The sequence below is a fragment of the Eucyclogobius newberryi genome, unplaced genomic scaffold (assembly GCF_026437365.1).
Source record: "Eucyclogobius newberryi isolate DKJ021-1_F unplaced genomic scaffold, fEucNew1.0.hap1 SCAF_5, whole genome shotgun sequence".
NCBI classification, from domain to species: Eukaryota; Metazoa; Chordata; class Actinopteri; order Gobiiformes; family Gobiidae; genus Eucyclogobius; species Eucyclogobius newberryi.
The window spans coordinates 36,168,991-36,184,944 of NW_027316167.1; the positions used below are offsets into that span (position 1 = coordinate 36,168,991).

Sequence of the window (15,954 nt, forward strand, 5' to 3'; positions counted from 1 at the left end):
GGTTACCGGGAGCAGACGGAGAGGTCGAAGGTGAGAGTGGTTTAGATACAAGTTTTTAGGCAGATGAAAACCAGGAAGTGAGACGACAAGATGAGGCCAAAGAGTCCAAGTCTGCATAGTTTCATATAGAAGATCTGTGCTAAAGTTACTGTTTTCCACTGCAGCTTCAGCCTCTTCATCTCAAGCGTTTGTTTATCATGTCGCGTTTTCTTTGCACTGTTAGTTTTATAACATTGATAGGAAATTTAAGACGGTTTAATTTACAACAATCACTACATTTAGAAGTTAGATTGTGCAAAAAGACCCAAAGAGGCATTTAGTTTCGACGACTTCTTTAGCATTTGCACCAAAACTTTGCGGCTATAATTACTAATAAATAGATGTTCTTGCAACCACACTTTTTTCCCGACCTGGATTAGTGGACAGCATTTGACTTTCAGACAGTGAAGTTGTTCACATGTTAACGTAACTCTTAACGTAGCGTGTTAGAAAACAGAGCCACGAGAGCAAGTCTGTGGCGAAGGGGCCGTCGATCGTCGCTGGCGCCGATCTGAAACGAGTGAGTGGCAGATTCTTACCTGGTGCAGTCGAACGCCACTTGTCTGTATCTGAATACAGATTAGAAGAGGGCAGGACCATTTGCGCCCAGTATTTTTTGGGAAAGTCACTCCTCTCAGTCAACAAGCCGGGTTTACGTGCGATTTGCACAGTCTGTTTGAATTGACTTTAGGCAACTAAGTAGATCCCAGTGCCGCTGTAGTGTTTTATACCAGATGAGATGATTACATTTCCGGATGAGTTGTTCTTCTGGAGATTATGTCATGAATGTAGTGTTAGACACAATTTCTTCTAACAAACATTTCATGACATTCTGAAATAAAATATTGTGCACACACGAGGAAAGTTATCTGGTGAAATTAAATGTTTTTTTTTGGCTGAACAAATATGTGATTTGTGATTGGTCCTAGTTTTGTTCTAGTTTTACTCCAGCTTTTGTCCTGGTGTAATTTTTATTTTGGAAGGACAAATTGTCGGAGTTGCCTTTGAACAGCCTGCATTTGTGCTATCCACTCCGCCACCGAGCGGCCCCAGAGATGCTGTCGTAGCATTGACAGTGACAGAAGAAATATATTTAGTTTTTTAATACATAACTGAGAGGCCAAAATGGTGAACTCAACGACAACATGTATTTAAATAACGACAAATGTTGTAGGCACCAGTTTGTTAATGAACCAATAATAAACCAGAGCTCCTCACCTTGTTCTAAAGCAGGCATGTCCAAAGTTACTGTATTTTCCGGACTATAAGTTGCACCAGCCAAAAAATGCATAATAGAGAAGAAAATAACATAAGTTGCACTGGAGTATGAAATGCGTTTGCAAGTGTGAAAATAACAAATAATATCACATACAAGTCTCTCCGGAGTATAAGTATAATCGCACCCCGGCCAAAACTATAAAAAAAAGGGGCGACTTATAGTCCAGAAGATACGACCAATTTTTGTTGGTCCTTTGGCTTCTTGCTAAGTTGGTCAAGCATTTTCATGTATGCCAACCTAATATTAAAGTCTTATTAAAGGTGTGAAGGTTCATCGAAACAATGTCAAATGCAACATTTTGAATGATTCCCTTTGTCAGAAACATCTACAGCGAGTGGAAAAGTCTGATTAGATTTAGAATGTAACTGTGAAACTCCAGGGCAAAACCAGAACCAAACTGGGACTAAAACTAAACTGAAACCAGAGCTAAACCAGGACTAAAATAAAATTAGCACATTTAATTGAGATTAAACTATGACTAAACCTGGAACAGGACCAAACCAAGACTACATCAGAACACAGCCTGAAACCAGAACTAACCAAGACTAAACCTGGACTTAAACCAAACCTGACTGTCACCAAACCAAAAAAACAGAGACTAAGTTCAGGACCGAAACCAAGACAAAACCAGGACCGAAACCAAGACTAAACCAGGAATAACCGGGTCTAAAACCAGGACTAAAACCCAGGACTAAAACGAGACTAAAACCGGTACATTGAGTGGAGAGCGGAGGAATCGCTGGGGTCAAGTTACTGTCATTAAACCTGACCTGTGTGAACCAGACAAAGACCAGGGAGGAGCCGTCTTTCTGTCACACAACATTCCCCAGGACTTTTCCCAAAATCTGACACTTTCCCGAGCCGTCCCAGGACTCTGAGCGCCTGAACGAGGCCTGTGCACTCCCTGACCTCAGACTGAGCTGTGTAGGGTCAGATTACATGGTTAAACCTGACCTGTATGAACCTCACGAACACCAGCAAGTTTTCTCAGTCTGGAGTATAGAATAGTATGTTTATTTCATGATATTTATGTCTTTAAGATGACAGATTCACATGCTAATTATCAGGCTTTGACCTAAATGTGCTGATGTGTTGGTTCCAGGCCAAATTCCTAATATCCTAATATCAGGCGAGTTTGTAAAGCCTCGTTTCAACTGGTTTACTGTGGAGCGTCTCCAAACCTCTCTGTGTTTTCTTAATAAATAAAATATTCTTCTGAATTACACTTTTTAATCCAGAGATTGATCTGAGCGAGTGACAAAAAGATATTTAGTAATTCCAGGTTTGTGTGTTTGAGGCGTGGCTAAAGCTAAAGTAAACGGGAACAGTTTTGCCTAATTTATTTGACTTCTCTGCAAATCCTCTAAGTCACATGCCAGCGTTGGAACCGACTGTGGCTTCCCTTATTGTGACTCCGGACGAGGCTCTGCGACCTAATGCTAGGTGCCCGCGCCCTCAGTGTTGTCTTATGGATGAATTGCTCTTCAGGGCATAGGACGCTGGGGCACGCATGGGTCGTATTGGAAATTCTCTATTCCTTTTATTGTTGAGCCTGACGTCTTCACTTGAAGCTATTGGTGTTGATACACCCACATAGGGTTTAGCTGACTCTTCCCTTCAGGCTTTTGTTTTTATGTTGAGGGAGCTTGGCCTCTTGTTATCCACCCTGACTCTGATGGGTCGACAGGTGTGGTTGGCGCAGTCACATTTGACGGAGACTGACAGGCGGACCTTGAGATGATTACCTGTAGTGAGCTATTTTTGGGGCTGCTGCACGGGAAGCTCTCCATTGTCTGGTCCCTCCCTTAGTTGTGACCTCTTCTACTGAAGGCCATCAGACCTATTCGGGCACACTGGGCCCATTTGTGGTTCCTCGGCGGGCGGGTACAAGGGCTGGCCCTTCCCAAAGTGAGCAACTCGGGGCTACTGTGTCACACATGCCTCGGTCATCACAGTCCGGCCGACAACGCCCCAGGCCTTCTAGAGGCCGGAAGAGTCATAGGTGAGGATTACAGGCTTGCGGTTGGTTCTGACACCGGCTTCCCAATTCAGGGCGGGTCCTAACAACTACAATCACGGACCTGGCAAGGGCCAGGACAATCGACCAGGAAATGGCAACCCTGCTGGACAAAGGTGCCATTGCGCCTGTGAACCCAGGTATTCAAGGTATTTTCTTGTTCCCAAAAAGACCTGTTTTTAAAAGTTATGCCATTCCACATGCTCCGTACCGCAGAAGTGCTTCAAACTCTGTCTCGGGGCGAATGATTTACCACCATTGATTTGAAGGACGCATATTTTCACATACCGATTGATTGCCATCACTGCAAATTCCTTCGTTTTACATCCCAAGGGAGACATTTCCAGTTCAGGGTCCTCCCATTTGGACTATCCCTGTCTCCCAGAGTGTTCACTCGGGTTGTGGTGGTGGTCTTGTCTCCACTGTAGGCACGGGGTTTGAAGATCCTGCCTTACCTGGATGATTGGTTGGTTTGTGCACCCACTCGCAATTAACGATACAGGAGTGGTGCTTGATCACGTGAGTTTGTTGGGGTTGTGGGTGAACATGGAAATGAGCAATCTGGTTCCCACCCAGGACATCATTTCTTCTGGGGATTGCGCTGAACACTGTTGCCATGGATGCTTGTCCTTCACCCAAACGCATCGAAGACATTGTGAGCATGCTGACTGCATTTCGTGATGGCAGGGCTCTGCCTTTCCTACAATATCTTCAACCTCTAGGGAAGCTGATCGCAGCCTTCAGTGTGGTTCCCTTGGTACTGCTCTCTTTGTGTCCCATGCAGATGTGGCTGAACAGCGTACAGCTGGATCCAGCTCGTTACACACACAGGCGCCAGAAACTTTGTATCTCCCCAGTGTTTGCACTCCCTGTCCCAGTGGAGGGACAGACATTGGGCTGCCCTAAATAAATTGTATGTTTGCTGTAACCCGACCCAACATTTTTCAAGTGGGTCGGTAGGTAACTTTTTTTCCACCCATTTAATGATAATTCACTCCACTTCGTTTGAATGATCGGACGCTTTGTTGGCACTCAGCGTCACAGAATAGCGATCAATATCATCTTTTTCACCTACCAAGTCCACTAGCACATCACGCCACGTATCAGTCTGTCTTAAAACCATCAATTATCAATCATTCTTAATTCTCACCCCGTTTCCTCGCCTCGACCGATCTGTCACCGACATACTGAACACGCATGTTGTTGTCGCCATTTTTTTTTATTCTGCCAGTGACCCGCACTGACCGCCAGGCGTCCTGCTTCAACAGTCAATGAGACGTTCTCCGTTCGTGTTGGGTTACATTTCTCAACGGCTTTAAAATATTTGTAGCGAGTTTCAGTGATATAAAATTATTCAACACAGCGCTTTTTTGAAAAAACGGTCGTTGAGTCGGCGAGATATAAGACAAAAAAAAATTTGGCATCATTTTGACAAAATGCTGATATATTTTTTTCAGTCGCCTATATTTTTACCAAGTCGGTCGGGTTATGGCAAACAGACATATTTTTTTTTGCTTTGCCCTGAATTACACAAGGGGTTCTATTGGGTTCTTTCCCATCATGGAGAGAAGTTGTTTGTACTGCTGCATCTTCCAGGGGTTGGGTTGCAACCTGGCGGGGTCACGTGTGACAATGTGGGCCCCATGTTTGGTCGAAGAACACATAAACATGTTGGAACTAGTCGCTGTGCACTTGGGACTACGTCATTTCCTGCCGAAGCTACTTATCTGTGGTGTACCGTATAGACTACATTGGGGGATCAAGTCAGTAAAGCTCACACAGAGAATCCGGCTGATTCTCACATCAGTCTACTTTACCAGCCAATGGGCAACTTATCTCCAGAGAATGCGGAATCAGATGGCGGACTACCTTTCCCGACAGACTCTATTGCCAGGGGAATAGAGGCTTCACCCAGAGGTGGTCTCCAGCATCTGGTGGATGTTCGGCAGGGCCCAAGTGGATCTTTTTGCCCTCTCTGATACTCTAATGGATAATACCAGCCCGTTGGGTCTGGATGCACTGGCTCTCGGCTGACCCCATGTTCTCTACGCATTTCCTCCATTTCCGTTGATTTATCCAACCCTCCTGATAGTTCTGAAGGACAGCCACAGACTCCTCCTGGTGGCCCCATTCTGGCCAGTGAGGATTTGGTTCCCACTGCTGCACAGGCTCTGTTGCAGCTCACCAACTCGCCTCCCCTCCAGGACAGACCTCTTGCCAGGAGGGCAGGTTCTACATCCCCATCCCGATCGCCTCCAGCTCTGGGTTTGGCCTCTGCAAGGCCCGGGACCACATTCTATAACATATGATATTGTTTCATTGTCCAAGTCTGTATTTTTCTTCAATACAATGTCCAATTATCTCACTCTAAAGCCTGCTCCTCTGCACCTGTCGTACTCCTGCTCCTCTGTACCTGCTTCTCTCTTTCTCTCTGCTCATGTTTTTACTCCGTTTGTCTCGATCAGATCCTCCAGACTTTGTTAGACCTCTTAAACCCACCTTTAAACCAGTTCAAAACCCGGACCATGACCCGCGCCACAGACACATTAATCTTCGGTCCTGGTTTGGTCCTGGTTTGGTCCTCTGAAGGTGGCCTGAGCTAAAACATCATTTATCACAAGCCTCCAGGGAACAGCGATGTGCTAAGACTGAAACAATGGACTGTGCAGGAACGTGTGTAGGAACTGAACCAGGACTGAACCAGGTGTAAACAAGGACTTTAGGTGGTTTAAATGAGGACTGAAACAATGGACTGTACAGGCATCTGGGATAGGTATTTAAGTAGAACTAAACCAGGAGTAAAATGGTTCTGAACTGGCAATAAACAAGGTATAAGCAGGAGCCAAAGAGTTTTTGTCCTGGTTTAGTCCAATGTCCGTGACGTTTTAGTCCTGTTATATTGGGACTGAATCCGGACCCAGGCAGAACTCAAAAGGGTTTAACCCAGGACTAACCCAGGACTAATTCAGACCACACTAGGACTAAAAGCAGACTTCTATCACTCTTAACCCTGACAATACATCATTAAAAAGCCGTTGACTCTCTCTCTCCCTCTCGTCCGTTCTCGTCATGGGACTGCACAGGAGCGGTTTCCACGGCAACCCCCTGCTCATTACCCCGCATGCCCCTGGGGAGACGGCGTGGGTTAAAACCTCCGACCGAAACCATTTAGCCCCAACGAAAGGACGTCGATATTCAATTAGTCTGCTAACGAAGCCGCCAGAGGAGTTCAGCGGACGAGAGACTAATGAAGGAATTATACAAGAACAAACGAGGACTGGATAATGGACTGAACACGGACTGAACACGGACTGAACACGGACTGAACACGGACTGAACACGGACTGAACACGGACTGAACACGGACTGAACAGACTAAACCACCAGAGGAGTTCTGCAGACAAGACTAATAGATAAATTGTACAGGAACAAACAACAGACCGGATTAAATCAGATCTGCACCAGGACTAAACCAAGACTAAATGGGGACAAAACCAACAGAGGAGTGCCATCAGACCATAATAAAGGAGAGAGAATGGATAATGGACTAAATCAGGAATAAATCAAGACTAATCCAGGTTGACAACTCTGGCTTTAGTCCTGCTTTGGTCCAGTTTTAGTCCTACTTTGGTCCAGTTTTAATCCTGCTTTGGTCCAGTTTTAGTTCTGCTTTGGTCCATTTTTAGTCCTGCTTTAATCCAGTTTTAGTCCTGCTTTAGTCCTGATTCAGTCCAGTTTTATTCCTGGTTGAGTCCTGATTCAGTCCAGTTTTAGTCCTGGTTGAATCCTGATTCAGTCCAGTTTTAGTCCTGGTTCAGTCCAGTTTTAGTCCTGGTTTAGTGCTGGCTCAGTCCAGTTTTAGTCCTGGTTCAGTCCCTGTTGCAGTCGTCATTAATCAGACTTTAACAGTGTCAGGTGCAGTGTGTTTGAAGAGGCTCCAGGACACAACTCGCTGATCTGTGAACCACCAGGACTCCACCAGGGAGGAGAGGAGGGAGAGGGGGAGAGGAGGGAGAGGGGGGGAGGAGGAGAGGAGAGGAGCCGAGACGAGACGAGAGGAGGAGGAAGAAGAACCACCAGGACTCCGCCAGGGAGGAGAGGAGGCAGAGAGGGTGGGAGGAGGAGAGGAGACAAGACGAGAGGAGGAGGAAGAAGAACCAGGACTCCGCCAGGGAGGAGAGGAGGGAGGAGGAGAGGAGGAAGAAGAGCCAGGACTCCACCAGGGACCAAGAGGAGGGAAGGAAGGAAAGAGAGAAGGGAAATGAGGAAGAGGGGAAGAAGAGGGGAAGGAGAGGAGGGAGGAGAGTAGGGAGAGGGGGTAGAGAGGGTGGGAGTAGGAGAGGAGATGAGAAGAGGAAGAAGAGCCAGGACTCCACCAGAGACCAAGAGGAGGGAAGGAAGTGCGCGTGCGCGTGTGCGTGCGGGCCTTCAGAGAACTCAGACCTACTTCAGACCATGTTAGTTTCTGTGATGGTTACCGCGGCAACAGACTCTTGAGTTAAACTGAACCCTGTGAGCCTCTGAGCCTGTGAAACCGGCTGAAGTTATCATTCGTGTCAGAAAACGCTTTGTGAGTAGACTAAGGACTCGTTTTTGTGTTTCAGGACTCCCTGGTTCAATGGCTGGGCCTTCAACCTGCCGAGAGGTCAGTCTCTGCTCGACAAGTGGAACCAGATCCCAGACGGCGTGGACATCCTCATGACGCATGGGCCGCCGCTGGGTAAAGCACAAAACACACAACACTGACCACACACACGGGCCGCCGCTGGGTAAAGCACAAAACACACAACACTGACCACACACACGGGCCGCCGCTGGATAACGCACAAAACCCACAACACTGACCACACACACGGGCCGCCACTGGGTAACGCACACAACCCACAACACTGACCACACACACGGGCCGCCACTGGGTAGCGCACACAACACACAACACTGACCACACACACGGGCCGCCACTGGGTAGCGCACACAACACACAACACTGACCACACACACGGGCCGCCGCTGGGTAACGCACACAACACACAACACTGACCACACACACGGGCCGCCACTGGGTAACGCACACAACACACAACACTGACCACACACACGGGCCGCCACTGGGTAACGCACACAACACACAACACTGACCACACATGGGGGTTTCCCTGCAGCGGCTGGTGGGCAGGGCTTACACAGCCCAGCGTGTAGTTTAACAATTTCGTTTCAGGTTTCAGAGACTGTAGTTTAAAGTGTTTCTGTTTCAGGTTTCAGAGATTCTTGTTTAAAAGTGTTTCAGGTTTCAGAAACTAGTTTACAATGTTGTTTCAGAGAATGTAGTTTAAAAGTGTTTGGATTTCAGGTTTCAGAAATTGTAGTTTTAAAGTGTTTTTGTTTCAGGTTTCAGAGACTGTTAAGAAGAGTTTGTGTTTCAGGTTTCAGAAATTGTAGTTTTAAAGTGTTTTTGTTTCAGGTTTCAGAGATCGTAGTTTAAAAGTGTTTGTGTTTCAGATTCAAGAGACTTTAGTTTAAAAGTAGTTTCGAACTACAGTCCCCGAAACACACACACACTTTAAAATGTTTTTGTTTCAGGTTTCAGATATTGTAGTTTCAAAGTGTTTGTGTTTCAGGTTTCAGAGACTAGTTTCAAAAAAGTGTTTGTGTTTCAGGTTTCAGAGACTGTAGTTTAAAAGTGTTTTTGTTTCAGAGACTGTAGTTTAAAAGTGTTTGTGTTTCAGGTTTCAGAGACTGTAGTTTAAAAGTGTTTGTGTTTCAGGTTTCAGAGACTGTAGTTTAAAAGTGTTTGTGTTTCAGGTTTCAGAGACTGTAGTTTAAAAGTGTTTGTGTTTCAGGTTTCAGAGACTGTAGTTTAAAAGTGTTTGTGTTTCAGGTTTCAGAGACTGGGTGCCAAAGGAGCTGCAGAGAGTGGGTTGTGTGGAGCTGTTGAACACGGTGCAGAAGAGAGTCCGGCCCAAACTTCATGCTTTCGGAGGAATTCACGAAGGTGAGTATAATACAAGCTCAAACCACCAGGGGGACGGATCCATAAAGGCAAAGGGCAAAAGCAGCTCTCACCCAGTTAATTTTGACAACCAATTTAGTTTTTTTGTCTTTAGACTGAATGTTTAGTTTTAGTCAAGATTTTGTTGAATAGTTTCAGGTTTCCCTCTGTCACAGGTTATAGTTTGTTTCTGGTTTCAGGTTACGGCCTAATGACGGACGGCTACACAACTTTCATCAACGCCTCCACCTGCACCGTCAGCTTCCAGCCCACAAACCCTCCCATTGTGTTCGACCTGCCAAACCCGCCCTCGTCATGAGACTCCGCCCACATTTGGAGACCCCCCCTCCACCTGAGGCCCCGCCCTGCTCTCTTGGACAGCAAGGAATCCGTCTCAAGTTTAAAACAATTTGACATGGAGTAGTTTTAGGTTTAATAACTTTTTTTGGATCGTTTTAAGCTTGTGTCGACGTGCCCCGCTCCGAAACCAGCACCTCTTTTATATAAATACTTCTACTTCTTCAAACAGAAAACTTCAAAATGGCGGCATTTTTTAAAGCAAACTCCTCATCTTCAGCCGAGCTTTAGTGAATCTGTGGAAGTTTGTATGGACTCAAAATGTGCCGCCAACTTTTGGTTCTTTGCAAATTTTTCTCTGAACTATTGTTGTAAAAAGACATGACTTTATGGGGGATTCAATAATACTTTTGGGGGAGTTGACATTGGAGAATATTGGCGTTTGCGTTCGTGCCATAATGTAATTCAAAATGCTGGTAAAAGTATGATTACGTTTAAACAAATGTGTGATTTTGTTTCATATTAATCTTTAAAATATATGTGGTTTTCTTGAATGTTGATGGTATTTTTAAATTAAACTATTGCATTGTAAATATTTATGAAGTTGAACATGGCACACACCAAGCCTCAAAGCCAAAGGGTCCCAGGTTTGAGTCTCCTGCTCCTGACGGGTTTAAATGAACACAATGAAGGATGGCTCATTGAAGGGCACTGTTTGGTACCACTTTATAATAACTACCTTAATTAGCCTTGAACGACACACATTCTGCACAGTTGACTTTTCCTCTGGTTTTACCCAGTTCTGACAGTGTTCCTCGTCACAAACATGTCTGCAGTATTTACATTCACACTTTCATCAATCCTTGTCTGCTCAGGTCTAAAAATGCGGAATGTGTGTCCTTAAAGTCTTTGTTCAGGTTTTTAAAAGTCTCACATTTCTAACCATCATTAATCACTTCTCCCAATGTAAATCTTTGTATTTTATTCATTCTGGTTTGGTCTTGCTGGATTCAGCTCTTGGTTTGATTTCTATTTATTTCATTCTTCCTCTTAGTTTAGCCCCGCTTTAGTCCCGGTTTAGTCCTGGTTTAGTGACTGGTTCAAACTTGTTCTGGTTTGCTGACCTTGTGGAAAATTGTCTGTGGAGATCTTTTTGCTTTTCCTGGAATGTACCACAGTATGGCGTTAAACTTACCTATGCCCTAATACGACATATTTATCATTGTTCAGTCTTTTAGCTGCTGTTTCTTGGTTAAAACTCAAATTCAAACCCTTCTTTAGCTTGTTGTTTGGCGAGCCGCGATGTGCCACTGTTGAATTCACGTTCATAAAATCATGCTGAATGTTTTATCAAATGTACAGATTTCTCCAAACGCCGATATTCTGCCATAAGTCTAAGTTTTTTTGGTGAAAACAATCTTTTTCTTGTTGAAGTATTTGTCCATGTGTAAAATAATGATACTTTTTTGTGAAAAAGTCCCATTTCAGTTTGATTTTATCAGCTATTTGTGTTTAGCGCTTTTACTGTTATTCTTTACGATCTTTTCTTGTTGGCCGAGGCAAAGTCCACACCAGCAGACTTGGTTTGGACCTGGTTTAGTCTTGGTTTATTTGTGTGTTTTTTAAATTAAATAAAAAAAAATCTAGGTTCAATCCAGACCTGGTCTTGGTTCAGTCCTGGTTAAGGCATTTTATTTTGAAAAAAATCCTTGTTTTGTTCAACTTCCGCCCTGGTTAATTTTAGAGTTTAGTTTAGACCAGGTTTTATGTAATAAATTGTCTTTACTTTGACCTTGTAAAGTCCTGGCTTGGTCCTTGCTCTGAAATCATTTTTTTTTCAAAATCGATCGAGACTAAGAAACTTTTCTGGCACTTCAAATATCTATAAAATGTTGCAATATGTTTTTCAATTTAATTTAAACAACTTTCCTGTGCTTCGGTGTCTGAGCCGCTTTAAATGATATTAAAATGAGCAGAATTTAGACTTAATATGTTTGTACAATCTGGTGTATTTATTTTTAGTCTTTAGTTCTAGCCCCAAAGTCAAAATCAGATTCATTTTGTTTGAAGTAATGTTGTTTTAACAACATCAGCACAATATTTAATTTTGATAAAGATTACCCGATGCTTTCTGCTAATGTTGACTTGAGCAAACTAACTCAGAAATCAAGATAAAACCACGACTAAACCAGGGTCTGAACGAGGACTACACAAGGTCTAAACCGGTCTAAACCAGAAGAGAGATTCTTGTTAAACAATTTTTTGCTATAATAATTTGTTTTACATTTCAACATACTTTGTAGAATTGTGATGTGTTCATAATTCACATTTTCCATTGATGGACATTTATTTTATTTTATTGTTAAAAATGGTCAAATTTGATACAATTTCTATTTTTCTTCCCCATTTGCGCTTATTTCGAGCTTAACTCAAGCTGTGTATTTTTTTTATTATGTCTTTAATCCGTCACATTTATTCAGTCATCATCCAATCAGTTATTCTTGTTTCAGCCCCCCCTGGAGGACACAGAACTGAGATGGATGTAAAATATATATGAGATTTATTCATGTGTATCATTGTGTTGAAAAAATAAGTGCTTTCTTAATGTTTTATATTCCACGAGGACCTGAGGGATCTGTGAAGGCAAAACGAGTCTTACCTTTTGGTTTTTTTACTGGACAGGACAGTGCGGCGATAAATGGAGATGAGGGAGGGGAAAGACATGCAGCAAATGATTCAATTTTAAACTACAATTTGTCCCACATACAATAACTACACATAAATTGCCTCTTTTGCATATGAAAACATGACAAAATAAATGTTTTCTTGTATTTATGGGTGTAAACTGCTGAAGAAATGTCAAATAAGTTTTTTTCCCCCATTCAACTCATTAATGCAACTCGTAATGCCACCACTTTTTGAATTTATTGTGAATTTCCAATTTCACTTTTATTTATTTGTGCCAACAGAGAAGACATTGAACTTGTCAGTTTTTCTTTCATGAGGTCCAGTAATTACAGAGACATGAACCATAAACCAGGTCAAGCATCTTCTCTGTATTAAATAAACCCTGACTATTGACCTCTGCATTAAAAATAACCAAACATCTACCGGTATTTCTCTTCACTCTAGTTTCTCCATTTGCTTTCCCATGTCCCTCCTGAGCCTCCGTAGCGGTTTTATTTGATCCAAGAAAGATAAGACTTTCCGAATCTGCAGGCGTTGGATTTCGCCTGACTAAACAAATTGTATCTGAACCTGAGCTGGGCTTTGTTAAACCTCGCTCTCTTAAGCCTGTGTAGGTTTGAGCTGGGCTTTGTTAAACCTCGCTCTCTTAAGCCTGTGTAGGTTTGAGCTGGGCTTTGTTAAACCTGACTCTCTTAAGCCTGTGTAGGTTTGAGCTGGGCTTTGTTAAACCTGACTCTCTTAAGCCTGTGTAGGTTTGAGCTGGGCTTTGTTAAACCTGACTCTCTTAAGCCTGTGTAGGTTTGAGCTGGGCTTTGTTAAACCTCGCTCTCTTAAGCCTGTGTAGGTTTGAGCTGGGCTTTGTTAAACCTGACTCTCTTAAGCCTGTGTAGGTTTGAGCTGGGCTTTGTTAAACCTCGCTCTCTTAAGCCTGTGTAGGTTGAGCTGGGCTTTGTTAAACCTGACTCTCTTAAGCCTGTGTAGGTTTGAGCTGGGCTTTGTTAAACCTGACTCTCTTAAGCCTGTGTAGGTTTGAGCTGGGCTTTGTTAAACCTCGCTCTCTTAAGCCTGTGTAGGTTTGAGGATGGCTTTGTTAAACCTCGCTCTCTTAAGCCTGTGTAGGTTGAGCTGGGCTTTGTTAAACCTCACTCTCTTAAGCCTGTGTAGGTTTGAGCTGGGCTTTGTTAAACCTCGCTCTCTTAAGCCTGTGTAGGTTTGAGCTGGGCTTTGTTAAACCTCGCTCTCTTAAGCCTGTGTAGGTTGAGCTGGGCTTTGTTAAACCTGACTCTCTTAAGCCTGTGTAGGTTTGAGCTGGGCTTTGTTAAACCTCGCTCTCTTAAGCCTGTGTAGGTTTGAGGATGGCTTTGTTAAACCTCGCTCTCTTAAGCCTGTGTAGGTTGAGCTGGGCTTTGTTAAACCTCACTCTCTTAAGCCTGTGTAGGTTTGAGCTGGGCTTTGTTAAACCTGACTCTCTTAAGCCTGTGTAGGTTTGAGCTGGGCTTTGTTAAACCTGACTCTCTTAAGCCTGTGTAGGTTTGAGCTGGGCTTTGTTAAACCTCGCTCTCTTAAGCCTGTGTAGGTTTGAGCTGGGCTTTGTTAAACCTGACTCTCTTAAGCCTGTGTAGGTTTGAGCTGGGCTTTGTTAAACCTCGCTCTCTTAAGCCTGTGTAGGTTGAGCTGGGCTTTGTTAAACCTGACTCTCTTAAGCCTGTGTAGGTTTGAGCTGGGCTTTGTTAAACCTGACTCTCTTAAGCCTGTGTAGGTTTGAGCTGGGCTTTGTTAAACCTCGCTCTCTTAAGCCTGTGTAGGTTTGAGGATGGCTTTGTTAAACCTCGCTCTCTTAAGCCTGTGTAGGTTGAGCTGGGCTTTGTTAAACCTCACTCTCTTAAGCCTGTGTAGGTTTGAGCTGGGCTTTGTTAAACCTCGCTCTCTTAAGCCTGTGTAGGTTTGAGCTGGGCTTTGTTAAACCTCGCTCTCTTAAGCCTGTGTAGGTTGAGCTGGGCTTTGTTAAACCTGACTCTCTTAAGCCTGTGTAGGTTTGAGCTGGGCTTTGTTAAACCTCGCTCTCTTAAGCCTGTGTAGGTTTGAGCTGGGCTTTGTTAAACCTGACTCTCTTAAGCCTGTGTAGGTTTGAGCTGGGCTTTGTTAAACCTGACTCTCTTAAGCCTGTGTAGGTTTGAGCTGGGCTTTGTTAAACCTCACTCTCTTAAGCCTGTGTAGGTTTGAGCTGGGCTTTGTTAAACCTCGCTCTCTTAAGCCTGTGTAGGTTTGAGCTGGGCTTTGTTAAACCTCGCTCTCTTAAGCCTGTGTAGGTTGAGCTGGGCTTTGTTAAACCTCGCTCTCTTAAGCCTGTGTAGGTTGAGCTGGGCTTTGTTAAACCTGACTCTCTTAAGCCTGTGTAGGTTTGAGCTGGGCTTTGTTAAACCTCGCTCTCTTAAGCCTGTGTAGGTTTGAGGATGGCTTTGTTAAACCTCGCTCTCTTAAGCCTGTGTAGGTTGAGCTGGGCTTTGTTAAACCTCACTCTCTTAAGCCTGTGTAGGTTGAGCTGGGCTTTGTTAAACCTCGCTCTCTTAAGCCTGTGTAGGTTGAGCTGGGCTTTGTTAAACCTCGCTCTCTTAAGCCTGTGTAGGTTGAGCTGGGCTTTGTTAAACCTCGCTCTCTTAAGCCTGTGTAGGTTTGAGCTGGGCTTTGTTAAACCTCGCTCTCTTAAGCCTGTGTAGGTTGAGCTGGGCTTTGTTAAACCTCACTCTCTTAAGCCTGTGTAGGTTCTTTTCTTTCATTTATAAAAAGTTTCTCTCTGATTTTGCACTGTGTCCATGCAATCTTGCGAGCACAAAAAAGTTGTTGCCAATGTTCGTGGCTGTAGTGTTTTCCTCTGATTGTAGCTCTTTTGGTTTATTGTGATATTATTATTATTATATTATTATTATTATTAGCTGCCTTTATATGCAAATAAACTGCAAGATTTTTACTGAAAACTGTTCTTTGCTTAAAAGATCATTCTCTTTTCTCTCTTCCTCAAAAATTACATTTTGTTTCATTCACGCATTTCCCTTTCAGCTCACAACACTGTTCCACCTTGTGACATCAAATAACATGCCACTGGAGAACATCTGATCCAGACTGGATACAGGTGGTGTTTAATCCGAATAAGAAAAAGGTTTATTACCATTGGTTTAGAGCTAGGGAGGGTGTGCAGGGCTTACACAGCCCAGAGATTTAAATTCTCAGACTAGAACTGCAGATTGAGAATTACTTTTGGATGACAATGGAACATTCCTGGACCAATGAAGGATTACACCAATAGTGCAGTGAATAGTCCCACAGCAGAGGGAAAGAAACTGTTCTTGTGGCGGGAGGTTCTGGTCCGGATGGACCGTAGCCTCCTGCCTGAGGGGAGTGGCTCAAATAGTCCATGTCCAGGGTGAGAAGGCTCAGCTGTGACCCGACCTGCTCTTCCCTTAGTCCGGGAGACTTGATCAGTTTTGCGGCGTCGTGGCAGGAGGTGCAGCAATTTGTGTAGATGGAGAAGAGCAGAGGAGAAAGTACACAGCAATGTGGATATTGTTGTGGAATTTCTGCAAACAATTACCCAGAAATAATTAAATTGAACAGTTTGTCTTTCTCAAAAGGTGGATCTTTAGTTAC

At 43.9% G+C, this 15,954-nt stretch overlaps 1 protein-coding gene across 1 annotated transcript in view; it reads left to right on the forward strand.

The window, feature by feature from the left end:
* The window catches only part of mpped2a (metallophosphoesterase domain containing 2a), a 48,657-nt gene extending 38,918 nt beyond the window's left edge, over nt 1-9,739 (forward strand). The window contains exons 4-6 of the mRNA XM_072464777.1: nt 7,940-8,055; nt 9,214-9,327; nt 9,525-9,739. Of these exons, the coding sequence (XP_072320878.1) occupies nt 7,940-8,055; nt 9,214-9,327; nt 9,525-9,643 (349 nt within the window). The 3' untranslated portion in view covers nt 9,644-9,739. The remainder of the gene's footprint in view (nt 1-7,939; nt 8,056-9,213; nt 9,328-9,524) is intronic.
* The last annotated feature ends 6,215 nt before the right edge of the window (nt 9,740-15,954 follow it).